Here is a 26,324-nt window from a genome sequence, read left to right on the forward strand (position 1 = left end):
GCGTGGTCTTGGGTGCAGGCTTTTTTGTGATGGTCACAGCTTGACATTGGAATATATTACATATTCATTCATTCATTTTCTACCGCTTATCCTCACAAGGGTCGCGGGGGTGCTGGAGCCTATCCCAGGTGACTTCCGGCGAGAGGTGGCCAGCCAATCACAGGGCACATATAGACAAACAACCATTCACACTCACATTCATACCTATGGACAATTTGGAGTCGCAAATTAACCTAGCATGTTTTTGGAATGTGGGATAATATTATTGCATATTATTTAGGAAAAATGATGTCGCTTTATGTGAATTATAACAGTTTAATTGTAAAAGGGATGTATTGTGCAGAGAAGCTTCCAGATGCAAACAATTCATGCTAGCAGTGTAAGGATGTGACCTATTTTATTTAGTTGAATCCAGGTGCTGACTTTTATTTGCACACTCTGTCCCTGTGTCTTTTTTTATTTTGTCCTGCAGCCTTATCTGTGTGGGTTTTTTTTTACAGAGAGAGCCCTCCCCCCCAAGTATTCCACTCTCTCCCCCCATTAGTGGGAGAGATGGGTGAGGTCGCAGTGTCTGGAATGAATCAAGAGGGGGATGGGAGGGCCAGACACCCCCATCCGCTTCTTTCGGTCCAATCCGAGCCGAGGTGGGCCGCACTCGGTCCGGCCTGAAGCCTGTCTCAGTGCGTGGAGCGTGGCGGGGGCGGGGCTCCTTGGCTCCGTTTGACAGCTGCAAAAATAGAAAATGTATCGCTGGTGATGAGGGGAAGCATGCTGCTCCAATCTTCGCCACATCGTGTAGATTAAAAAGACGACTTTTTTTTTAAATCCTTGTGGACTCCCCCCCCCCCCCCTTCCAGGAGTATGCACCGCGCCTTCTCCTTCCCGGTGACGGTGGAGCGCAGCCGGACGAAGGAGCGCCTGGAGGCCAGTCTGGCCGGTCTGTGTGAGCTGGAGCTCCGCAAGCAGCGGCAGGAGGGTCTGGTGCTCGGGGCGCTGGCTCTGGGCGACCCTCGGCCCAAGCAGCAGGATCTCCCCGACGCAGGAGGGGACGTGTCCTGGTTCAGCAGCTGGGGCCAAGAAAACCTGACACTGAGGCGCCAGCTGGTAACAACTTTGATTTGTTTCATGTTTCTCCTTCTTCTTGGAAGTCCAAACACTCTTGCATGTGCTTTTCTTTCCCAAAAAATCCGCTTAATCCTCTTGGGGACTTTTGCCTTTTGTGCAGAAGTGACCCTTTTCTGCAAAAAAAAAAAGTTCCCTAACTTGATTAATAGGCTCTCTGTTGGGTTTATGCCTGTGGGCGAACAGATCAGGGGGTGGAGCAGCAAGCATTGCAGCCGTTTGGAGAACCAGATCGAGCATTTAATGGCCCATTGTTCCCCCCATCATGCACTTTTGTGGCTGTTTACTGCCTTACAAGCCCGCTCTTATTGCAGCTTTCTCCACATCATAAAGACATGAGTGATTGCTTTATTTAGTGCTCTTCATATCCCCACAACAAGGCGGTGTGTTTCTTTTAAAAAAAGCAGGAGACAAAAAGTTTACAGCAGCAGGGAGGATTACGTCGAGCCTTGAGCATCTCAGATGACTGGAACTCGAACGCACCACGCAGCATCAGTCGTTTACTGTACATACTGTAGCCTAGCTCATTTGCATAATGACTACATAGTCACTGTGTTTTTGTTCCTCATGAGTAACCAAAGTGATTGGACCTTGTAACGAAAAGAAATAATTTATTATATTTATTATAAACATACATGAGAGAAATTAAATGGGCCACCTCTCTCTCTCCTCCCCCCTCAACCAGGGGGTCCTAACAATAGATGCATGTGGACCAGAATACTAATGATGGGATGGTTGGTGGCCTTGAACACGGCTGGATGGTCACAACATTAAGTACACCTGATCATAAGAGGCAATCAAGCACGATAATGGTTATATTTTGCTACATATGCCAAAATATTGGACCGTTTTCATCTTAACTGACATCTCAAGATGGGCCAAAAAGTGTCTGTTTTCAATTTTGACATTTTATGTAAGATTATTGTGTCATTATAACACTAGATTGAAATAAGGGTTTCAGCGAAGTGGGATTTAGTATTAATACGGTGAATGTTTTCATAGTTAGAACATATAGAAACATGTTAATGACTTCCTAAATATATTTTTTACCATTGTTAGATAGATCTAGAAACAACCTACAATCACCTTTACACTCCTATTATTCCTATTGTTCTTTGTTTACACCACAGTGTTGAATTGTAATGTGCTACAGATCACTGTCTAACTATAGTTAGCCTCTAATTTCTTTACTGTATCCAGAACTTCAGAAAGGGTTTAAAACAGAGAAACCAAAAAATGACCACATCCACACTGAATGGGAGGAGAACTGCATTTGACTTTATCTACCATGGAGAACATACCATGGCTGACCCCATGCAGCGTGATGGTAATCTGATGTCATGTCTCAATGATGAAACATTACTGGCACTTAGTGGCCAGAATACTACATATACCTTTGTCTTTCCATATTTTTGGACTAATAATGCATCATAGTTAACCACGGCTGCACGACGATCGAGTGGTTAGCGCGTAGACCTCACAACTAGGAGACCAGAGTTCAATCCCACCCTCGGCCATCTCTGTGTGGAGTTTGTACACCGGGTACTCCGGTTTCCTCCCACATTCCAAAAACATGCTAGGTTAATTGGCGACTCCAAATTGTCCATAGGTATGAATGTGAGTGTGAATGGTTGTTTGTCTATATGTGCCCTGTGATTGGCTGGCGACCAGTCCAGGGTGTACCCCGCCTATCCAGCACCCCCCACGACCCTCGTGAGGATAAGCGGTAGAAAATGAATGAATGAGTTAACCTCGATAATCGAACTGCGATATTGCAAAGGACGACTGCATGTGCATCTTTTTGTACATCCGGTAACTTCAGTGACATCAGTAACGCAACAGTGAGTCACATCGCAGATGTCCAACACTTTGAATTGACATTCAAGTGTAATAAGAAGTTGGCCATTATCCAAAGTGTAGTATAAAACCAATGAAAGACTCTAAACGAAGGAGTAAAGCAAAAGCGGTTCACGTTTCCCTCACTTTTGTAACATTATTGGCTGCCATGCAAGTGTAAAAAGAAGTTAACCACTATTGATAGTGCAGTATAAAACACTCCAGCTGAATTTGATAATGGAAGAATGAGTTGCCTTGCAGATTTCCCTCACTTTTTTCATGTAAAAAGTGTAAAAAGAAGTCAAGGATGGCTGATAAAATCAATGAAATGCTCCCTCTTAAGTTGAATGATGAAAGTGTAAAGCAAAAGGGAGTCACATCGCAAGTGTCCTTCCCCTTTTCAGCATCGTTAGTTCTTGCATAAGCGTAAGAAGAAGTTAACACTCAAACTTGACCGCTTTGAATGCGAGTCCCAACTATGTTAGAAAGCGTCGTGAAGAACACTGACATCTTGGGTGTGCGCTTCTTTCCAAATGGGCTTAATTTGTGGTTCTATGGTTATCATCACACTTTCTCTGTTGGGTTAGGGTTAGGGTTAATATCAAAAGCTGCCATCTTGTCAGTCATACCGATGTCTCATTGTGACATCACAGACTATTTCTTCAGATAATTCTCAATTTCACAACCTCAGTGGCATTGTCATGCTCTATGGTTAGCGTCGCTCCTTTCCAGTTGTTATGGTGGCACAACAAAGAAAGAGAACGCAAATGCTGACATATTGCGTTCTTGTCACATCATGCATGACATCAGCTTGAAATCCAGGTTTTTAAAAGACTTTACAATAATTTTTTACCAGAAATTCTCAGTTTTGTTGCTTCTGGGCCGTGTGAGCTTCAAGGTTGTACTGCAGTCAATCAGAGCTCCTCCTCATCACAAGCGTTGTGTTCAAGGTCCATGAAGGAGACGTGCCTTTTCTCCCAGGAGGGGTAAAGGGGTGTGTCCATATTTCCTGTTTTCATTTAGCAGCCGACATATGTGGATCGATGTCGATTAACTATGATGCCAACCCAAGCGTGTGAGTCATTGCACGAGCCAGGAAAGTCCCCAGAGGATGATGTTGGCAGGCGTCTAATTGAATCCCCGTTGCCGTATGTCTTAAAAGCCAAATCCCCAATCACCCGTGCAGTGTAGCGGTGTACTGTATGTGCGTACTTGATGGTGGTGGCGGTGGCCCCCCCAGGCTGACGCTGACCTTTGCTGCTGTTCTCCAACGTGAGGTGTTGACAGGGTGTGGATGGCAGACAGCAGCTGGTGACGCATGACGAGCTGACCTCCTTCTCAACTTCCACTCACTGTTGTTGTAGCAGACTGTGTGCGAGACGGTCATGTCTGCAAGGAATGCCAAGAAATCATTATTCGGTTTCATCATTCAATACGCCAACGTCACTGTCTCATGCTAAATTTTGATTTACATTATTCTTTGTCTTCTTTTATAATGTTTCTTATTATCCATCTATTATGTATGTCGCTTATCCTCATTATAGCGGGGATATACTGGAGCCTATCTAGCTGTCTGGTCGCCAGCCAATCACAGGGCACATATAGACAAACAACCATTCACACTCACATTCATACCTATGGACAATTTGGAGTCGCCAATTAACCTAGCATGTTTTTGGAATGTGGGAGGAAACCAGAGTTTTTTCTTATTCATTCATTCATTCATTCATTTTCTACCGCTTTTCCTCACGAGGGTCGCGGGGGTGCTGGAGCCTATCTCAGCTGTCCTCGGACGAGAGGAAGGGTACACCCTGGACTGGTGGCCAGCCAATCACAGGGCACAGATAGACAAACAACCATTCACACTCACATTCATACCTTTGGACAATTTGGAGTTGCCAATTAACCTAGCATGTTTTTGGAATGTGGGAGGAAACCAGAGTTATTTCTTATTATGTTATGTTATATTATTTTATTATTAGATGCTATTTTTAATCATATTATTATTTTTCATGGTCAAAAATACACCTTTGGCAATTGCTAAAATAATATATAGAAACTTGAAAAGCAGTTATTATTAAATTAAATATTATTCTAAATAAATAATAATACAATATATATTACAATATATAAATATTATTATTATTAAATTCATATTTTTTCATCAAAACATCAATCAAATGTGTCTTTGCAAAGGCCGAATTATCACATTCATCTTTATATTCAAAACAAATGTAAATTTATTGTAAATAAATTGTATATTTCAATCAATGTAAATTATTTTGAAATAGTGGTAATGAATTCAGCTCTTTATTTTATGCACAAACAAACAACAAACAAAAACCTCTCACTGGATATTTAAAGTGGGCTAGTGTAACCTAATGCAGTCGCAGCATAATTGAACAGCGGGTTGATTGACTGTGTCCTTAAAGCAAACCATGTACCCATGCGTACTAAATTAAAATGAAGCTCTCTGGAAAATGCACCAAGTCAGCATGTTGGATGACACACACACACACGCATACACACACGGCGCTGTGTCAGCTGTCAGTCAGCCGAGGGCAGCCTGGCGCATGTCGCACTCCAGTGACTCCTTTCACACAGCCTTTGGCAGCCTCCTGCCACCCTGCTGCCTTTTTATTCAGCACCTAGCAGCCAGTCACGGCATGCTAATGAGCGCCATTCACTGTGAGCTTATGTCAACACTGAGTGTGTTGGCACATGCTCCACACTGGAAACACTCATTAATTGTAAAAAAAAAAAAAAGTGTTGAATGATTCAATTTGGGTCTTCTAATAGTACTCTGAACTGGAGATGCAGACGGTGTTGCTTCAGTGCTCACTGAGTACATTGATGTGGAACATGTGATCTCATCATGGCGCCGCTATTTGTCGGCTACTTTGGCCCTTACTGTAGCAGTAAACAGCATTCCATGCATTGTCCTGAATAATGCTACCTTCTGGGTTCAGTATATTTGTTTTCCTTTTTTTGAAGTTTAGTAAAGCATGACAATAAGTCTTATATACTCTTGCTGTTTCTTTCCAAGTTTAGTAAGGCATAGCAGTAGGCAGCATATCATGCATTGTCTTGAATGATGATGCGTTCTAGGGCTAGTGTACTTTTTCTGTTTATTTTTTATGTTTAGTAAGGCATAGCAGTAGGCAGCATATCATGCATTGTCTTGAACAATGATGCATTCTCGGTCTAGTATACTCTTTCTGTTTATTTTTTATGTTTAGTAAGGCATAGCAGAAGGCAGTATATCATGCATTGTCTTGAATGACGATGCGTTCTAGGTCCAGGATACTCTTTTTGCCTCTTGAGTTTAGTAATGCATAGCAGTGAGCAGCATATCATGCATTGTCTTGAAAAACAATGGATTCTACGTCTAGTATACTCTTTTTGCTTCTTTCTAATTTTAGTAAGGCATGACAGTAAGTAGCATATCATGCCTTGTCTTGAATGAAAATACATTCGAGGGTTAGAATAGTCTGTTTCTGTTTAAGTATAGTAAGGTATACCAATAAGCGACATATCATACATTGTCTTGAGTAATGATTTATTCTGAGTCCTATATTTTCTTTTTGCTTCTTTCTAATTTTCATAAATCCTAGTAGTAAGCAGCATATCATGTCTTGAATAACGATGCATTGCTGAGCTGAGGTAGGCACATCAGCGAGTTGTTCTTCTTATATACTGTCAGCAGCATATCATGCACTATCTGCACATTAAATTAAACTATACTTGCAGGCTGCCGGGAATTCCAATAATAAAAAATATGCTAAATTTATTTTGTAGACCGCAAACACTTTGAGCGTGGGTCAACAGCACCTCTGCTGGTCACAAACAAGTAGGGGACTCCATATTTCCTCCACTGCTTCAGGAAGGACATTACAGTAATTGAACCATCAATTGGACACAATCCACCCATACTCTTGTGTATTTCTTTGCGGTTAGAGGTCGGAAATTTCCCAATTGTCTTGAATGCAGCGTAAGCATTTGAGGATATGTGTATGATTGCAAAGAGAAAGTTAAGGTGACTTTGCTGCGGTGTTAGCATCAGGCAAGAAAAAGGCAAGGGAATGCATTACGACACCGATACTCCTCACATGGATACAAATATGGTGTTTATGTGTGTGTGTGTGTGTGTGTGTGTGGCCTCCCACAGTCCTCTGTGATTTAATTATAGTGGCTCCAGGACTGCGGCTGCCTCATTGGTCCATTCCATAGATGTTTATGTCCTTGTGATGAACCACTGACTGCTTTATGATCTCAACCAGCCAGCATTTTTTCCATCTTCCTCACACTGGAACGGCAGGAGTAGCTCTCCTCTCGGAGTCTATTGGCCCCAGTGTTTCTATACAGCCGCTTTATGGAGAGGTGAGGCTGACTGAGCGTTGTCCTCCACTTGCCCCCATCCCCCCACCAGGGCTGAGGATGCAGTAAAAGGGTAATGAAAGATAGTGCACAGTGTGGTGAGAGCATTAATAATACACAATAATGTCACAGCTGCCTTTTACCACAACCACACCATCAAATGTTGCAATTGCTTTGCACCTTCCTCCTATTTATCTTCACCAAGGAAAGCAACGGATTGTGTGAAACTGCACTATTGATTCATTGATTTCAGTTGGCGTTAATAACGAAAAAAAGCTCCCTGCTCGTGGTCCCTATGGCGCACAAGAACATATTGACGGAGTGATGCCGAGGCTTTGTTTGTTGCCAGACAATGAGCGCCCATGTTGAGACAATAGCAACGACGGCGTTTGTGGGGGGTGACAAGGTTATTGGGGAAGCGTAGGTTAGCGTGGGTCAATTGAACCTCCTCAGGAGCAACTTTTGTTGGACAAAAGGAGGCAACGTTCTGATGTATTTTCACATGTTCTCTTTAGAAATATGAAGGCCATGTGACCTTTTAGAGGATGTTGACATCTTTTATTCTCTTATTCATTCACACACAGAAGGTCTGAGGTGGAATAAACATTAGAGGTCCGTTAGTACCTCCGCAAAGCACAAACACATTTATCTTAATTTCTAAATTCCTGAATGGATTTGAATGAATTATGGGGGAATTGTCTGTTCAATATGGAAGAACTGATGACATTTTGAGGCCGGATCACTGTATGGATCCAGGATTGTTTTCAAGGATTCTTTGATATTCCAAAATAGGTCCATTCCAGGCATCTGGTCACAAAAAATGGTCAGAGAGCTTAGGAAAAATACAGAGCAAGTTTCCAACAGGTTGTACCAAATGTCAAAGACTGATGTAAAAGAAAAATGTGAATCACTTTTTGTGTTGAAAGTCTATTTTAAAAATATGTTGGAATGTAAACAGTTTAAAAGTGCTTTTAGTAAGACAACTTTGTGTCTGTAGTTTTAATGTAACAGACTGTGATACTTACTTACTTAGTATGGAACCGATGAACCCCCGATGTCACTTCCTGTCACTTCCACACATTTGTCCGCCTGCCACTAAGCTCCCGTAGGGAACACATACAATACCGCTCAAAAGTTTGGGATGACTTGGAAATGTTTTTGTCCAGTCTGAGATATGGCTTTTTCTTGGCAGTCCTGCCATGAAGTCCAGCATCCTGAAGTCGCCGCTTCACTGTTGATACTGACACTGGTGTTTGATGGCTACTATTTAGTGCAGCTGTGAGGCATCTTTGTCTTAAACTACACACTCTCTTGCACAGTTGTGCATCGTTTTTCTGTCCTTGTTAGACCCAGTTTGTGCTGCTCTCTGAAGGGAGTAGTTAACAGCATGGTAAGAGATTTTAGTTTTAGTTTAGATTTTTAGATGGCTTTTCTAATCATCTATTAGCCTTATAAAATGATGAACTTGGATTAGCAGCCATACCAGGAGATTGATGCAGAGGACTGACAGTTGTTGATAGTAGGCCTCTATGCAAAAATGTACATCCTTCTTTGAAAATTATCTAATTAATTTTAATTGTTTGTGAAATGGATACAAATTTTGTGAAATGGAAAAAAATTGTTGCATGAAAATGATTTTTTTTTGCAAGTGATCCCAAACTTTTGTGCGGTAGTGTACTATACTACAACACACACAAACATTACATTTACAACTCCAATTCCAGTATTTGTTTCGTGAAATTGTATGAATGCATTCCCAACAGTCTATCATCCTCATTTCGCAATGTTTCTTCTGTCTGCACAGCTTCCACTAGTGTATCTGCATGCTAGGTTTCATTTTGTCCAATCAGGCCTCAGCTTCTATGTGTTGCCATGTCAATATAATCTTCCCTGAGCCTTCAGAATCACGAGTTCTCGCCCCTGTCACTTAAACACTATCAGCAACGGGGCTGTGTCAGATTTAAGAATCGCCTCACTGCAATAACATCAGCATTTATCCATCCTCTGATTGGTAAACCAAGTTACGCCAACGAAGGATGGTAGATTTTTATTGTGATTGTTGTTCATAAGCTGCTCACTTCTCTTATAACATCATTAAAAAGTATCTTTGGCATAAAAATGGACCAATTACAACAGTGTGTTGATGATTATGGTCGGATTTAGTAGCTGCTTCTCAGATTCTGTCCTCCTCAAGCAGCTAAATAAGGTCATAGAAGAAGCAGCTTATGGTGTGATCAGTTGTCTTTTGCTGGAGCTCAGCTTGTGCACGTGTCCCTAATGGTGAATACAATGTAGCAGTTGTCTGACAGGCTCTCGTGGGTCATGTGTGGGGAAAAAAAAAACAAAACATCAGCCTGTCATGAGAGCTCATAACGCCACCACTGTTGCACATCTTCTTGCAATGAATCCCTCATGTCAGCCATTGCAAATCCGATAGTAGCATGCTTTTCTGTTTGTGTCCAACATGGTCATGCTCAATTGAAAAGTGGAACCCTCACTTCATTGTGTCACAGTATGCGTCGGAATTCATGTTTCCTCTGAATGAACATCAGTCTGGTAGCACTCATGCGGCCCCAGACCATGATACTACCATTGGACACCATTATCTCACGTACACAATAGCTGTACACTGACTAATATGAAGTATATTCCATATTTGATTATTATAGCATGTTTCTGCACAATGACTTGGCATTAATATTTGTGTTGAAATTCAGCCTTTCTGTGCTGGAATAAAAGCCTCTCGGATAAATATTAATCCCGTGCTCCAGTCATTAGCATCTCTTGCATTCAGTGCTTGATCTTTATTTAATGCTTTGTTCCCCGAACAGAGGATGCGCATGCAATGCAAATGACGAACGGGTGTGTTTGTTTCTTTGTTTGTTTGTTTTTCAGAGTGCTCTTCAGAGTTCCCCGTGGGGCCTCGTGCAAGCGCTGGAGCAACAGGTGGGAGAGCTGCGCATCGACGCCGAGCACCATAGCAGCCATGGCGGTACTCAAACAGACACAGGTGACTCTCGACCCAGTTCAGGTATCTGGAATCAGTCCAGAAATTAGCATATTTTTGCATAGAATGAGCTCCTGAACCAAACTCCAAACTCTACTGGATACAACATTAGGTACACTACCGCAATCTAATGAGCTGTGTGAGCAAATTAACATAAGCCAAAGACAGGAATGCAACCAGTCTGCATGTTTGCTATGGAGAAAGGAAACCTGCAAGAATAACAATAACCCTACTGCAAATGTAAATAATAAACATGCACACCTCAGAAAGTGTCATTTGATACCTAATGAAGTGTCCGATGACTGATTTTGCCATTAAAAACTGTATCTTCAAGCAACAAAAGCATGATTTATTTACAGTTTTCAAAGTGTAGATGCCAGAATACTTCAGGAAATGCAGCTGCTTGAGAAAAACAAATATTTTTTACCATGCTGTGCTACCTTCAGCTATGTTAGAGGCAAAAAGGAATACATTTCTTTCTCTATACACTGAGAGAGAAAACACCCCAAGGCAGGCCCCAGAAAATCATTTTGTTATGGAGGAGGGGAGACCCCAGTCGGGAGCTTCACTGTCCCACCTCTCTTCTGGTATTTTGTGGTCGACATGCAAAATATGCCTGCATGAAATAAGCTTCTCTTTTCTCACACAAGCTGCACTTTCTCTTCAGGTTTGTATGAGTCGAGTGAAGGTCAGTCGCCTAAAGGGAGATCTTGTTCCGCGGAGCCCCCCGAGATGGTCTCTTCCTGCGCTTACACCGACAGGCCAAAGTCTGTGGGTAAGAAAGTAAACACACATGTTCCCTTTTTCTGCGTTTCCTGTTCAGCATGGAGCTGTGGAGGCCGTGTCATTATAAGCCTTGTGTCAATAAATAATGGCCTTGCTGCTTTACTTGATCTTGTTACTATAGCCTGCTTTGCTACATGGAGGATATCTGTGGCTCCAAACCAAAACAATCATGTCTGCGACGTGAAACTTAAATGCCGTTTGTGAAAGTGGTGTAAAGTTTGCACCCTGCAACACATGACGCAGGAAATATCTTGCAGGGGTAACATGTTCAAAATGTAATGTAATATAGTCTTTCTCAGTTGTGGAAGGCACCAGGATGCTGACGGCTCTATCACTTGGAGCACAGCGCTACGTGTTACCTGGAAGTCCTGCTAGAGCTCCATCAAACTGTCATTAAATGTCTCCTTAAGGAAAATATCTCATCCTCTGTATGTTTTATGAACGCATACCATTTCCATTATTTACTGTCGGTATGTGGGTTTTTTTGAGGTGGGTGGATATGTTTGAGGCTAGTTTTGGTGCCCAGTTTTCGTGTTCCTACCACTTTTGAATAAATTCGTCATGCTGGCTCGATCGTCTCGATGAACTCCTTGCTCATTCCCACACACAAGAGCTTGGTGGAGGTCTACACTCTTAACCGCAGACCTTGGTTTAATAGTATTTGCACACACCCTTTGTTGGCCTTGATGGAGGACTACAGTCCAACTCGAACAGGGATGGGCAAACCTTTTTAACAAAATTGATTTAACAAAATTGACGGGGGCGGCTTACACGTAACAGTCCACCTGGAATTATGGTATCTGTGAAAGTGTCATGCAATCTGCTATATGTGCTTTTTTTCAGGAGCACTTTGTAAACAGACCACATCAAATAACAAAATTGATTAAAAAAAAAAAGCTACTTAAACCATCAAAAGGTTGGCTCAAGCCATGATGCCAGGTTATACGTTGAGTTTAAATGAAATACTTTGGAAAGAACGGGCGGGCCGGATGTGGCCCCCGGACCGTAGTTTGGCCACCCCTGAACTAGAAGGTTTAGGTGAAGGCTTCTGCCCCCAGTACTTAATATATTCTTGTCTCTGTATAGGAGATCCACTCATGTTGAATGGAGAAGCAGACATGATGATCCCTCAAACTGGCCTCCCTCGCTCATTCTCCGCCCCCCACCCCCCTCTGGAAGGCATCGCGGAAGAAGGAACCCCAGTGGACTCATGGATGTTTGATCCCAGCAGAAGCGACCAACCCTGGCACCAGCAGCAGCATGCTCCAGGAGATCAAAGGGACTACACGCAGGTTGTGAGGGTGGAAGGTTACATCCTTAATCTAGTCCAGCGTCACACCCTCTCACCGCGGCCGTGTCAGCCTCGCACGACACTCAACCCAGATCAAGCTTACTGCTTCACCCCCGCACATAGTAGCGCCCTACACAGGAGAAGCCCCTCTCTTTCCACAGAGCATCCAGGGCCTCAAGTTGACCCTTTGCCAAACCCAAAGAACCAGAGTTGGGGTTGTGACCTTCCTGAGGGTGAGGCCTGCAGAGGAGAGGCCCCATCTTTGGAAGAGGAGCGTTATTTGGTTTTGCCCTACCCCCAGTGTAGGCCACACTCCCTGACTGGGAGGTTACCATCACCTCCGCCCTCCCTGGACCCCAACTGCACTGCTGGAGCGCTTAACCTTTGTCGTGAACCCTCGTCCCCCCAGCATTGTGCGCATCCACAGCCCTCAATTCATCACAAACACAATCTAGTAAGTGCTCAATACATCCCAGGGCAAGCCTGCCATGCGCCCTTACGATCCCCCAGACACTTAAACCCGCCCCAGTCCAAAGTTCGCCAAGCTTCTCCCGACCACCCCAAGCCTAGAACCTCCAGGAAGAACCACAATGACAAACAGAGATCGAAGAAGTCCAGCAGCAAAACCAGTCGGTCCCAGTCGGAGAATAGCCTCCTGGGGCAACGAGTGCTGCCTGAGCGCAGGTACAGCACCACTGAGAGACATCAGGCTCAAGGGCAAGTGGCTAAGGTCCACATAGCATCCCCAGCAAACGAGAAGGCAAGTCGGCGCTGGTGCTCCAACCTGGAGCTCAGCCAAGATGAAGGAGAAAGCCACGTGGAGCAAGGACATAGGAGGGCGCCTCGAAAAGCTCGCCACGGTCACAGTGGTCACCATCAGCAGCAGCAGCACCATCAGCATTCTCAACGCTGGCCCTCCGACTTCCAGCAGCGAGCGCCACTCTGCCAAGGAGAAGACGCCTACGCCGGAGCCGCTCCCGCTGAGTCCGAGTCCAGCATGAGCGAGGTGTACTCCCCGGCCTCCAGCTCGCTTTCCAGTGACTCAGACGAGAGCGGCGGTCTGGTGTGGCCTCAGCAGCTTCCCCCCCGCCTCGCTTCTACGTCCTCTTCCTCCTCACCCTCAGCACAGGCCGCCACCAACCCCCCGTCGCAACCCAAGGCCTTTGTCAAGATTAAAGCCTCGCACGCCCTCAAGAAGAAGATTCTGCGATTCCGGTCGGGATCCCTCAAAGTCATGACCACCGTGTGAATCTGACTGTCAGCGGCTTTTCTAAGCCCAACCCTGCGCTGCGCTGCGCTTCTAATTAAAGGCTGACACGTCATGGTTGCTTCCAACTAGCATCCACATCAAAATGGATCGGCTTTGATGTTTCCCTAAGTGACGTTAATTGAAACCAAATTACTCAATGTTGACGATGCCCACATTATCGCTATGGAGCTGATGTCCAAAGGAATTATTATCAATGAGTCATCGGTTCATGGGTCGTAAATTCCTTCCTGCGCATGCTAGCCTATTCTAAACTGTGTGCGGTAGCCGCCACTACCTTTGACACGTGCAAAGCAGTAAATAGCGGGACACATACACTTGTGCAATAAAATACAAAGACATTAAATTATGGTGAGGATCTGGATAAAGAAGCATGCAATGGTTTCATAAACCAGGAAGTAGCATAACAAGACCAAATAAAATATCTCATAAAATATCATGATGTCAGCTTAAAGAATACATCTGATGGTTCCCAAGACCTTTGCACAAGCCTTTGCAAAGATCCTCTCTTAAAGTCAGACGTAGCATAAATCTAGGCAGCGTCTTCTCCCAAACAGACTTAAAACGCAAGACCGGAGATGTGTTATTTTAAACCAGCACATTGTGAAATAATATCTTTTTTGACGTGTGTTTACATTGAGTTCTCTCCCAAATCATGGCCAAGGCAAGAACTGACATAAGCAGAATTTAGTCGACTTTCATAAGAAAACTCATGCACTGTAAATACAAAAAGAATTGACATTTTTGGGGCCACTTGACAAAGAATGAATGTATTAATAATAATAGTAATAATAATAATAATAATATAAGTAATAATACTCCCTTGCCTCCCAACCCTTGCAATTTGAGCGTGTGTTGTGCAGGACTCACTTTTTTTTTTTTTTTTGCACAGGACCACTCATGTTACAGGAATATAATCCACGGTACTATCATGCTTCACTTTTTATCAGCTCTTTAAATAAAATCAAGCGATGAGGCGTCTACGTCCATAGTGACTGACTTAAATTGTTGTCAGCTGTCTTTGAAGCTAGTCAGTCATCATTCCGGAGGTCATTTTAAGGTCATGACCACAAATAAAGAGACAGCACACCGGTACACCTGTATTTCCATGATGTGGCCTTGTTTGGGATGAATGTGGTTTTTAAGAAAATAAAGCAACTTTTCTCTGGGTAGTTTTACACTCGGTTATTTGAAGAATTACAACCAGCAACAACAGAAGATGGCAGCATAGAGAATCATGTCAATAGCAGCAGCAGTGATAGTGGTACACTATCATTCCTTAAAGGGGTACTGCACTTTTTGGGGAATTTTGACCATCACATTCACTAATGTGAAACATACAAGCTTAGTAAATTGAAGACTGTTTTTTTTTTGTGAGGGCTTTAGCGTCAAAATGTATTTCCCAGGCTCATATGCCCTGGAATGCACAGAAAGGGAAATAAATATGTGTTCATTTTTCATATAAGGATTGTGAATGATTCCAAATTCCAAAAAAGTGCAGTTTTAAGAGGGGACAGATGAGAATAGCAAAAAAAAAGCAATTACGTACAACAGCAAAAGCAATAATGTCAACCGCAATGTAACAGTGACAGCAGCAACCTCACTTAAGAGGCAACAGACAGGGGCAACACTTTTTGTCAGATCTCTAATTAAAATCTCCTGAAAACACGTCGCTCTAGCCGCTGTACATCTATAATGACTGGCTTTAATTGTTGTCAGCTGTCATTTTCGCCAACCAGTCATCATTACAGAGGTCATTTTAAGGGCACAGACTCAAGAGCATGACCGCAAATAAAGAGACAGAAACACACATGTGTACATATGTAGCTACCTGTGTTTCCATGATAAGGTCAACGAGTGGTTAGCACGCAAGCCACACGGCTAGGAGACCCGGGTTTGATTCCCGGAGTTTGCATGTTTTCTCCATGTGTGGGTTTTCTCTGGGTACTCCTCCCACATTCCAAAAACATGCTAGCTTAATTGGCCATTCCTAATTGAATGCGTAGTGTGAATGCATGTTTGTCTATATCATCATTACCTCAGTAATGCATCAGTGCTTGACCTAATTCATTATATAATGTCATCAGTTAATAATCATTTAATTGGAAATGGGTGGAAGCAAGTCGGCAAGCTTCCTTGTTTTTTTGGTTTTTGAGCTTGAACACCAACAGGAAGTGAAGCAAACATTAGCAATTCTGTAGCAATCATCATACCATCTTAAAAGCACTCCTTCAATAAGCCTACAACTGAAACCTGTACTTTGCTACTTTATTAGAATAATTTAGAAATCATTCCATAAGACAAGGGTAATGTGTTTATTGGCTTTTTGCATTTATTCTCCCATTTGCAGTATAACACGGCGTATTTGAAAAATACAACAGACAGTCAAAGACATTGTAACATTGAAAAAGACATAGAAACAATGTTGCATCAGCGTCTGCTCCCCATCACACATTGGTCACCTCCTTTTCTGTGGAGCTTGTAGCCTTGGTTTCATGAATAGCGCTGCTGATCTTGAGCGTGTGGTCCTCGCTGAGCAAGTGCAGGATGTTACACAAGGAGCGGTTCATGGTGTCTTTGAAACCCCGTCCCAGACACACATAAAGTAGCGGGTTGAGACAGCTGTTGAAGTACGCCAGGCAAAGCGTCAGAACGTGGGCCAGGTACACAGAAGGACTGTGAGGGGAATTCCGAGGAGTTACCAGGAGGAGGAAGTCTACGATGTGCAGAGGGAGCCAACACAAGAAGAAAGAGAGCACCACGGCCACGATGACCTTCAGCGTTCGCTTGGAGCGAGTCCTGCCTTGAGCCATTTTACTTTCGGCTCTCATGTAGACCACCCAGTGACAGATCACAATGACCAGGAGGGGGAGGATGAATCCGAGCAGGAAGCGGAATACAGTAACGATCCAGGCGCTCTCTATGCTGTGCACCACCAGGCACTCTTTCTTGTGTTCGCCCAGCGTGATCTCCCTAGTGTAGACAAACTGCGGGATGCTCCCTACGAGGGCCAGGCACCACACTACGACGCAGCCTACTATAGCATACTTGGGTCGCCTGTTGTTGTGGCACCACACTGGCCTGATCACCAGCAAGCACCGATCCAGACTTATGAAGACCAACTGCAGGACGCTGCAATACATGACCAAGTAGAAAAAGCCTTTGACCAACGTGCAAGCCAGCGGGCCGAAGTGCCAATGGTCATCATGGGCCAGAGGCACCATGAGAAGAGGCAGCGAGAGGCAACACAGGAGGTCAGCCAACGCCAGGTTGAGGAACCAGATGGATGTGACCGACGGGGGCATGTTGAAGCCGGTCACCCACACCACGATGGCGTTTCCGGGAACGCCAAAGGCAACCACCAGTGCGTAGCAGGTCAGGGCCACAATTTGGATGGGTTGAATCTTGGGCATCATGATGTCGGGAAAGTCGGGGAAAGTGAAGTTTAAGTCTAAATCGGTTATGTTGAAGTCCGTATAATCACCCAGGGAGGAGACATAATCCATGATTGAGCTGCAGATCCAGAAAATAGATGATCAGTTTCGCCTTTTCAAGCTGTTCCCAAAAACTAGCCATACATTGTTATCCGATACCATACACTCCAACTGCACGACACCCACCAAGCTTTGTATGACATACCGGCATACATGTGACATGTAATGTCCAAAGTTTTAGAATCTTCAGACAAACAGTCAAAATATTTCAAGTCTCAGACTTCCTGGATCCAACTTTGGGATTTGGCAGAAAAATAATAACACAGGCCAAACTGTTGGTGTGCATTTTTCCACACCATGATATTGTTTTTCCCACATTGTGCTCTGATAATGCTCCATTTTTTGTGGCAGAAAAAAGCAAAACACATAGAACTGACCTGACACTTTGAGCAGATCAAACTCACACCCTAACCCCTAACCCTAACCCTCACTTGTGGATGATAAAATACGTTTTTCTTTAAGACAAAAATAAGTTAATACTTACTTAATTTAACCCCCCAAAAAACAAATTCAGGTTTTACATGAAGTATCACACAAGGACTGGTTACTGTATATAAAGTAAAACTAATCTTGCACAATAATAGGAATAGTAACTGCAATTGTAATATGGAATCATTTCCACAAATACTTGACTTACAACGTCAGCTCTTCAGTTGCTGTTGCACACCCTCTTAGCGGAAAGGAAGTGATGGGCTGTTCTCCTGATGCAAGGTTTTATACCCCGAAGACACACACACACATCTGCGATTGGCTGGCGACCAGTCCAGGGTGTACCCCGCCTCTCGCCCCAAGACAGTTGGGATAGGCTCCAGCATACCCGCAACCCTTGTGAGGATAAGCGGCACACATACACTTCTGCTCTGACGGTGTTGAAATGAGCATTTTTATGACTGTGAGAAATTATTTTCATATGTAAATGAGGCATACTCATATTTGTATTTATTATTATTGCTAAATAAAAAAATTAAATACAAATAAATAAAATAATGTTTTTTTTATTTTAATTAATTAATTTAATGTATTTATTGTTTTTTATATGTTATTTTTTATTATTTTTTAAGTTATTGTTTTTGGAGGACCTATTCAAAGGCCATGTGTAAATGTGGCCTTTTATGATTATCATCATCATGGGTCTGCATGGACACATATGGGCATACAGTGGCTTTTTGATGCAGTGGAATTTTGACGTGTTTTCTAGGAGACACAGTTGCTCATCCACTGTGGAGTGATTTCACAATGCAAAAGTGGAACTCAAAACAAAAGGATACATCCGCTTCAATTCACCATGCCAAGCTTCTTCTTCTTCTTTGTCTCTGGGCTTTCCGTTCAGGGGTCGTCACAGCAAACCAATCTCCTCCATCCAACCCTGTCTTCTGCATCTGTCTCTCTCACACCAACTACCCCTCATGCCCTCCTTCACTACATCCATACACCTCCTCTTTGGTCTTCCTCTACGCCTCCTACCTGGCAGCATCCTTCTTCCAATATATTCACTATCTCTCCTCTGGACATGTCCCAACCATCTCAGTCTGACCTCTCTGACTTTATCAGTTTAACAGTTCCACAAGCTTGAGACCAAACAACATGGCTGGTCTCACCGCAGTTTTTTATACTTTTCCTTTCATTTTACTCTTCATTAAACTCTTCTATCACGCCTGAAACTTTTTTCCACCCGTTCCATACTGTCTGCACACGCTTCCTCATCTCCTTTTCACAATCTCCATTGTTCTGGACTGCTGACCGCAGGTACTTATCTCTTCTCTGTGTAACCTCATTCTTCCACTTGGGTCCCTTTCATTCACACACATATACTCGTCTTGCTGCTTCTAATCTTCATTCCTATCCTTTCCAGGGAAAACCTTCACTCTAGCATCTGTGGTGGAGGAGATGCACCATGCAGGAAGCATGCAGTAACCACAAAAAACAAAAATTGTATTTTTGTGCATGGTTTTAGACACAATTTACAATTATTACTCTTATTATTTAAAGGTAAAAATTATGGATTTATGTAGTGGGACAAAAGCCTTTATTATATTATTATATACAATATCTTCACAGGTCAGTCTAGACACACTACATCAAACTACTGCTCCACAAACAAGAGCTGCCTTCTTTTTCTTGGTTCAAATGACTGGACATGTGTCAAACAAAAAGAAAACATAAATTGTGTATATTACAGATTTAGTTTTAATAGTACAGTGTATTGATAAGACTGCCTCTAAGTGTAATGATGTGTGTCCTCCAGTGTGAACATTGAAAGTGATTGATGATAAGAGTCCGACAAGCTAAAGGCTGCCTTGGGAAAACGAGTAAACGGTACAAGAAAATGAGCCCAAAATAAGAAATCCCACCCCAGCATGTCTTCTGTTGAATGTTGTGTGAACGTGTTGTACGCTGTGTTTGGGCGCTTATCTCCATTTGTGTGTCGCTATGTGCTGTTCCTGCGGCTGCAGATAAGCCCATTTATGGCAATTCTGAGTGCTTAATCAGGGTCAAACATTTTCCTTTTTCACCACTGCAGTTTTAGTCTTTCATTTCAGTCGCTGTCACTTTTGGGTCATGAGAAGTCTCAGTTGAGGGCCGAAGCGCTGCTGGGAGGGAGCGTGGGTGTGTCATCTCGAAATGCATCTGACTGTAAGTCTACAAAACAGAAGAATATGAGTTATGTGACCACCGCTGTTTGTAATATGCTTGAAAGGTACAAGTACAAGCTCATACACATAATATGCAAAATATATATTTGCTTTTTATTGAGATGGGTTAATCATTTCAAATTATTATCTCAGATTTAAAACAAAAATATTTGCTTCCAAAAACCAGCTGTAAGAATATTATACAGCATATCAATATTTGGTAATGGTAATGGTAAAGGTAATGGTAATGGTAATGGTAATGGTAATGGTTTTATTTCATTTGAACATGCATCAGATTACAATTGAGTGCATCCCATAATCAGTTCACAGTTCCACATGTCCAAAAGGAGCAGGAAGAAGCAAAGCTTATTAAATCCTACCCGTCCATCTGGTACTTTTACAATCAGTAACTGTTACATTTGTTCACTTTCTGCCTTCCTGATATTTTTTCTTTTTTTTTTTACTTTATTTTATTAATTAAATTTTTTTAATTGTAATTTTATTTAAAAATTTTGATATATATAGCACAATATGACTGGTTCAAGATTCTTCATCCTTGTATTAGCAAACATCAACTGTTTGTATTGTTTCTTGAATTCGCTCATCGTTGTGCATTATATATTATTTCCATTGAAACATAAATAGCGACACACACTAATTCTAGTTCACTTCAGGAGCACGGAACCCTTGAATAAAACAGTACATGCTGAGAATATTTTGCTACATGCTTTGAATTGGAAAAAATAGCATTTTAGGTCAAGGGGAAAAATTTAATTTGTGTTGCTATTTAAGGCTACTTTACAAGGGCCTACTATTCATGTCATTATAAATGACACATACAAATGTCATCAACATTCATGCAACACGACCAAAATGGCTTGAAGATAAAAACTGAATGGCGAAAAATAGCTCTCTTGTATGAGGACATGTCTGACTCACCAATGAGTGTCAAGCCTTGCTGCTGACTCAGGATAACCGACGTCTCCTCCTCCTCATCCTCCTCTCCCCAGTCGGCAATGTTGGCAGGAGGGATGCATTGCTCCAGGAAGAGGTCCTCTTCATCCTCCTCGTCCATGTCCATGCTCTCCGGGGGCCAGCGCAGCTCCCCGCTCTCCACCTCGCTCACCTCAGTGGGCTCCACAACAATGGAGGGCAGGCGCTCCTTCTCGTTGTTCTCACCTAAACTGTTCCAGGACGTCTCTGGACCCAGGACGACCTCCACCGGGTCAGGGAAGATCTGCACAAAGATGAGAAGTAGACTGAAACATTTGAAGCCAAGGCATGTTCATCATACACATTTATATGTTTACTATTGCATAAAGAGGTGGGTAGTTTTGCTTTATTTTGGTTTTATTGTGCAGTAATTAATTAAGTGTAACTGTGCGTTGAATGTGTGAACTTTGACCAAAGGCATCCAGCCCCAAACCTGTAAAAGTCCACTCGGTGCAGACACCTTCCTGTTTTCTCTCCACTATATCAAAAGGTGAGTGGTTTTACTTAATTTTGGTTTGAGAATGCACTGGTTGATTGTGACTAGGAGTTAACAGACCTCAGAGACTTCCCCCAACGCTTAAGGTTTTTTAAGACTAGTTGAAAAATTGCAAGAATTTACATTTTGCACAGTTGGATCTTAAGGTTTTACTTTATTTTGGTTTTATTATACGCTGTAACTGGGAGTACATGGTATGAGCTTTAATATTAGGAACCCACCAGCAACGACAATACATATAACAGGCCACTGGGTGTCAGCATTGCTCTTTAAATTACATTACATCAAAGGGTGATGGGTTTACTTAATTTTGTTATTAATTATACAATTGTTAATTAACTGTACCTGTGTGTTAACTTTTGAAGATAATTGAAAATAATATAAAACGTCACTTGTTCACGCTATGTTACTCCAAATGGTGAGTAGTTTTACTTTATTTTGGTTCACTGTGACTGGGAGTTAACTGTCTGAACTTTAAAAAAATCCACTTTTGAAAGTGTCTTTTGACACTTTTGACAGTTTGAAACTGTCAGATAAAAACCTTTTCAGTGATAAAAAAAAAATACCTGGAAGGGTAGTCTTTGTTCCTTCCTTTGCAGATCTTCACAGTTCGATTCTTGACCGCTGAGCTCCTCCATGCCTCTGCATTATGCACCAAAACTGAATTTAGACTATTAGTAGACAGCTTTAAAAAAAACACACACTTGATAATACAGTCACTCCTTTCTTTCTTGCTTTAAGCTATTACTAATCCCCTGCTGATTGTAAACTGACCAGCCAAAAACAACTTTGAACAACTTTACAAGCCTTGAGACACTGCAAGCTTGTTTCTTTAAGTCATGTGTGCTTTTTTTTTTACATGAAGTTTAAAAACCTTTTCATACACATAATTGGACGGAATGTCATCCCGGGGGCCCTTTGGAAGCCGCCAGAAAGAGTCCGTAGCTGGACTGGAAAAAAAGAAAATGCTTTCTCTAACCCATAAAAAAGCACAGTGCATTCCTCACTTAATGAAATTTGGGGTGGTTTTGCACACAAGCAGGGATGCGCAAGCAGGGATATCCATTACTTCACATCCAACGTGTATTGTGAAGTCAAATATTTAAATCAACGTCCTTGTGTTTCCAGTTAAATCGCAGCTGTTGCAAACGTGTTTCATGTTCCCAGGCGTCTGATTGGTCACATTTTCACTCCTGCGTTGCTGGAGCTGCCAGACTAAGTGAATAATACGCCTGTGTGTGTGTGTGTGTGTGTGTTATTACATGGCGTCTCCTGTAACACACAAACACACACACTGCAGATTAGTCCTACAGAGCTTTGCACAAAAATGGATTATGTCTGTTGCTGCTCCTATTTCACGTAGCGACAGTGAGCCATGCTGAACGCATGCGCTTCCCCGTCCTCAATTATTCATCTGTCGCCCCCCGCCATTTGTCTCCACTCCCCAAAGTTGATAATGGATGAGAAACATGCCAAGTCCTCACTGTTGTCTTTGTCTCGACTCGGAGACCCCTGTTGCATTCAATGCATTGTGGAAACGGTCGTTCATTCCAACTCAGTGCAAGCAATTTTCAATTTGTTTAAGCTGAGAGAGGATTAAGAAAAACCGAGGATCTGTCCGAATCCTCTTTTCATCCCTCTATTTGTACGTCTTCTCTTTTTTGTTTAATTGCTCCCTCCCTCTTTACTCACTTGACTTTCATAGGCATGGTGTAACACATCATCTGTTAAGCGTGTCTACCCCCTAATGAAAGACAAATCTCATCTCCAGTGTAACTTTGTTTATGTGACCTTTGCTTTTGACACTTTGTTGTGTGAAATTATGGGCATCCTGGTCATGCAACTACTAATTGGAATTACTTTTTCTAGTCATCCAATAAGGTTATTTTAACAGCAAAACGTTAGTTAAACAATTTTGTGGTTACCTTTTACACAGATTTGTTTTCTTTTTACATTGAAGGGCTAAATGTTGACATGCTAACATCAGTTTTAGTCAAACAGCTCTCTCTGTTGGCCAGATCATGACACTTCTATCACTGCCACTTCCATGCTGACCACCAAACCCCCCCATGAATAGTTAAAATATGTGTAAAGTACAACAAAAAAGCAAGCAAGCTAAAAATGGCTGCAATATACCATTAGAATCATCGCTCAGTGTGATACAATGTAGTAATGCAGCCACAATAAGAAACATAATAATGGTCAATTACTTCATTAATTTACTTCATGTGGACTTTCGCTTTTTTTCTTGCTCAAGCTGAGCTTCTGTGTGAACACCAGTGGCGTCATTAGGCCTTAGGGGGGCTTCAGTCCCCCTAAAATGTTCTTAAGCCCCCCTAAATAATTTGATATTTTCTATTTATTTTATTTTTTATTTTTTTACTCAAAAAAAATCTCTGACAATAGGGCAAAAGCAGGCTAATAAGCAAGCCAATATGCAGGCTAATACTAGCCTACTACTACTAGTAGTAGTAGTAGAAGTAATAATCAGAGGAAGAATAATGATGATAGTAATAATAATAGGCTAATTAATAATATTCATTCATTCATTTTCTACCGCTTTAATAATGATTATTATATCATTGATCACTGTCCACTGGACAGAATGGTTGCAGAGCTTGAGCAGCGGTTTTGCAGTGCAGATTGTGTGTTCTTGTGTAAATTTAATGGTGGCCTAAAACAAATCTAAATCTGTCCAAAAGTGGGAAAGTTATATCCCGGTTCTTCTTCCTTATTTGCTTTTCTGATTTTTTATATTCATTCATATCCTGTGCATCTCCAGGGGGCCAAACCACCCCTGTCCTCAGAACTGAGTGACGGCCCTGGTGAACACCATACATGAGGCTAAATGTTATTATATGACAAATAAAGACAAACAAGGCCAAAACCTGGACGGCCATCCCACTTTCATCCCAACCAGATCAGCTTTGGGTGGGCGGATGCTGCCACCGTTTTTGACCCACTTGTGCACAATCTGACCAAAAACCAATTTTACGATATTGTCCTGCAGATGACAAGTGTGTCACACTAAGCTGTTTGTACGCCACCTGGGATGGAAACTTACAGGCGCTATTATGAAGAAGCTTAGCCGCCATGTAATCCCTCTCATGTACACTCTCTCTGAACACCTCTCTCTTTCCACTATGTCATCTGATTCAACAAAAATACCAAATATGCACTTAAATCACAGCAAAGCTCTCAATACAAAGTATAATGCGTCATGATTTAATGAAAAAAATGTGTAAAAAAAATAGTATCAATTCCAAAAGTTCAGAAACTTTATTCACACCTACCAAAATATCGAAAATAACACAATAATTTAAGTAAAATAGATCTATATTGCATTAAGTATGCATTGAAGTTGTTCTATGTAAGAAAAAAGACAAAAAAATAATACATTGCAGTATAAAAAGTATATTCATGAAATATATTAACATACATTTTATTATAATAAAATAATAAATAATAAACAATACTTAAATGTTTGATTCCTTCTTTACTTATGATTACATATTAATAATGTGCCAATAACAATACTACAAATTGTACATTTTACATTGACAAATTATATTATTCTTTAAATTAATGTAATGTTTTGTCAGACACAAAAACATAATATATAATATTGTTATTTTTATATTATTAGAAAAACAACAACAACAACAACAACATTAAGCTGTTGCATAAAGGATGATCTTCCCAATTTGGGGTCAAGAAAGGTCATGAATGCAAAACAATAAGCCTCCTCTTACCCCTCATTTGCTGTCAGGTAGTTGTCTTCTTCTCCCACCCGGCACAGATTCACAGTCGTGAATACCGGTTCTTCCACGAAGAACACGGGTTGCATGCTGGGAGGTGCAGAAGAAGGTGAGCAGCTCCCACCACATTCCCGCTCTGCAGAGCTCTCAGCAAGGCTTTTGGTCTCCAGGACTAAGCCCAGATGAGGGTGTCCCACACACCCTTACAAAGACCTTAAAGATCAGGAAGCTCGCTTCAGTTGTCCAACTTTGTCACCACGCGCTCCCTTTGAACTTCGCTCCTCATGCCCCCTGCTTCAGTCGTCCTGCCTCTCCCGGCCTGCCCCCACTATCGGGCTTTGGAGAGGAGCGGGATTAGCGTCTCTTTCGATTACACAGGCTTGAGGGGTGACGTCAGTCAGCCGGGTTTGACAGTCTCCTCTGATGAGTTGGCACACCGGGTCGCTGGTACATCAGCAAGGGCACGCAGATGGTGGGTCCGGCGTGCTGTTGATGAAGGCCAGCGCTGACTCCAGAGTCTGCAGGACTGCTGGAAGTTGGACAAACTCGTTGCAACTTATTCATTGTTTCATTTCCTCAAACTGACTGTTATTTTACACTGCCTACCCCGTCTCCTCAGTTCCAGCAATCTCAGTTGTGAACTGCGTGTGCTGTTGCTCCATCAGTGGATTTAGATTTGGCCGATTTGTGGAATTAGCTCAGGGATCAAGGGCTCAGGCTTGGAGGAGGAGAGAGAGGCATACATATATAATACACTCTATATATTTATTTATAAATAATAACTATCCTTTCTGCAAGCTATACGTTGAACAACAGGGTAATAGTAGCAGCATTCTACTTTTGCAGAACTTTGGGATGGAAGCAATCAAAAATGGAAGAACCGCCAAAAATACTGATTGGTAAACATTTCAAATACAGTTTCAATTCATGATGCCCCTCCATTCTAGTACTGAAGTTTAATTTCCCAACACTTACCTATTGTGTTTTTACAGGATATTTATATGTTTATTTTTATTTTTACAATAATGTACCAACTTTTTTGTGAACAAATTGCACTTAAAGCACTAATCAGCCACATTACACAGTGTGTGAAAAATATTTCATAAACAAAACGACATCTTGTGGCCAAATCTTGTAATTGAATTAATTTACACAATAACCTTTTTTTTTCTTAAGAAACAGTTTTATGTTTTGATGGATATCATCAGTATAGTATGGAACGATGTGTATTTTGTACTGACCTCATTAATTCATGACATTTCAA

The 26,324-nt window shown here is 42.0% G+C and overlaps 3 protein-coding genes across 5 annotated transcripts; 1 reads left to right on the forward strand and 2 right to left on the reverse strand.

Moving 5' to 3' along the window:
- The first annotated feature begins 539 nt into the window (after positions 1 to 539).
- Positions 540 to 14,919, forward strand: LOC131134673 (dapper homolog 3-like). 2 transcript variants are annotated; one of them, XM_058080181.2, is made up of 5 exons: positions 540 to 744; positions 858 to 1,104; positions 10,231 to 10,345; positions 11,010 to 11,117; positions 12,215 to 14,919. In XM_058080181.2, coding segments are annotated over exons 1-5 (1,926 nt in total). In that variant the 5' UTR covers positions 540 to 742; the 3' UTR covers positions 13,669 to 14,919. The 2 variants fall into 2 exon arrangements, with proteins under 2 accessions (XP_057936164.2, XP_057936165.2); XM_058080182.2 differs by having other exon boundaries at positions 540 to 1,104.
- Positions 14,920 to 15,737: 818 nt separating this feature from the next.
- On the reverse strand, positions 15,738 to 18,533 carry c5ar1 (complement C5a receptor 1). The gene is made up of 2 exons (XM_058080183.2): positions 17,818 to 18,533; positions 15,738 to 17,199 (listed from the first exon to the last, which is right to left on the reverse strand). Exon 2 carries the CDS (start codon positions 17,190 to 17,192, stop codon positions 16,134 to 16,136), a length of 1,059 nt encoding a protein of 352 aa, XP_057936166.2. The 5' UTR covers positions 17,193 to 17,199; positions 17,818 to 18,533; the 3' UTR covers positions 15,738 to 16,133.
- A 511-nt stretch (positions 18,534 to 19,044) lies between these two features.
- On the reverse strand, positions 19,045 to 25,695 carry lbhl (LBH regulator of WNT signaling pathway, like). 2 transcript variants are annotated; one of them, XM_058080186.2, is made up of 4 exons: positions 25,055 to 25,695; positions 21,869 to 21,962; positions 20,753 to 21,050; positions 19,045 to 19,820 (listed from the first exon to the last, which is right to left on the reverse strand). In XM_058080186.2, the coding sequence occupies exons 2-4, from the start codon at positions 21,938 to 21,940 to the stop codon at positions 19,750 to 19,752; spliced, it is 441 nt and encodes a 146-aa protein (XP_057936169.1). In that variant the 5' UTR covers positions 21,941 to 21,962; positions 25,055 to 25,695; the 3' UTR covers positions 19,045 to 19,749. The 2 variants fall into 2 exon arrangements, with proteins under 2 accessions (XP_057936169.1, XP_057936168.1); XM_058080185.2 differs by having other exon boundaries at positions 19,053 to 19,820; positions 21,869 to 21,944; positions 25,055 to 25,694.
- Positions 25,696 to 26,324: the final 629 nt, after the last annotated feature.

This window comes from Doryrhamphus excisus, linkage group LG8 (genome assembly GCF_037039965.1).
Source record: "Doryrhamphus excisus strain RoL-2023G ecotype Guam linkage group LG8, RoL_Dexc_Guam_v1.1, whole genome shotgun sequence".
Classification (NCBI taxonomy): Eukaryota; Metazoa; Chordata; class Actinopteri; order Syngnathiformes; family Syngnathidae; genus Doryrhamphus; species Doryrhamphus excisus.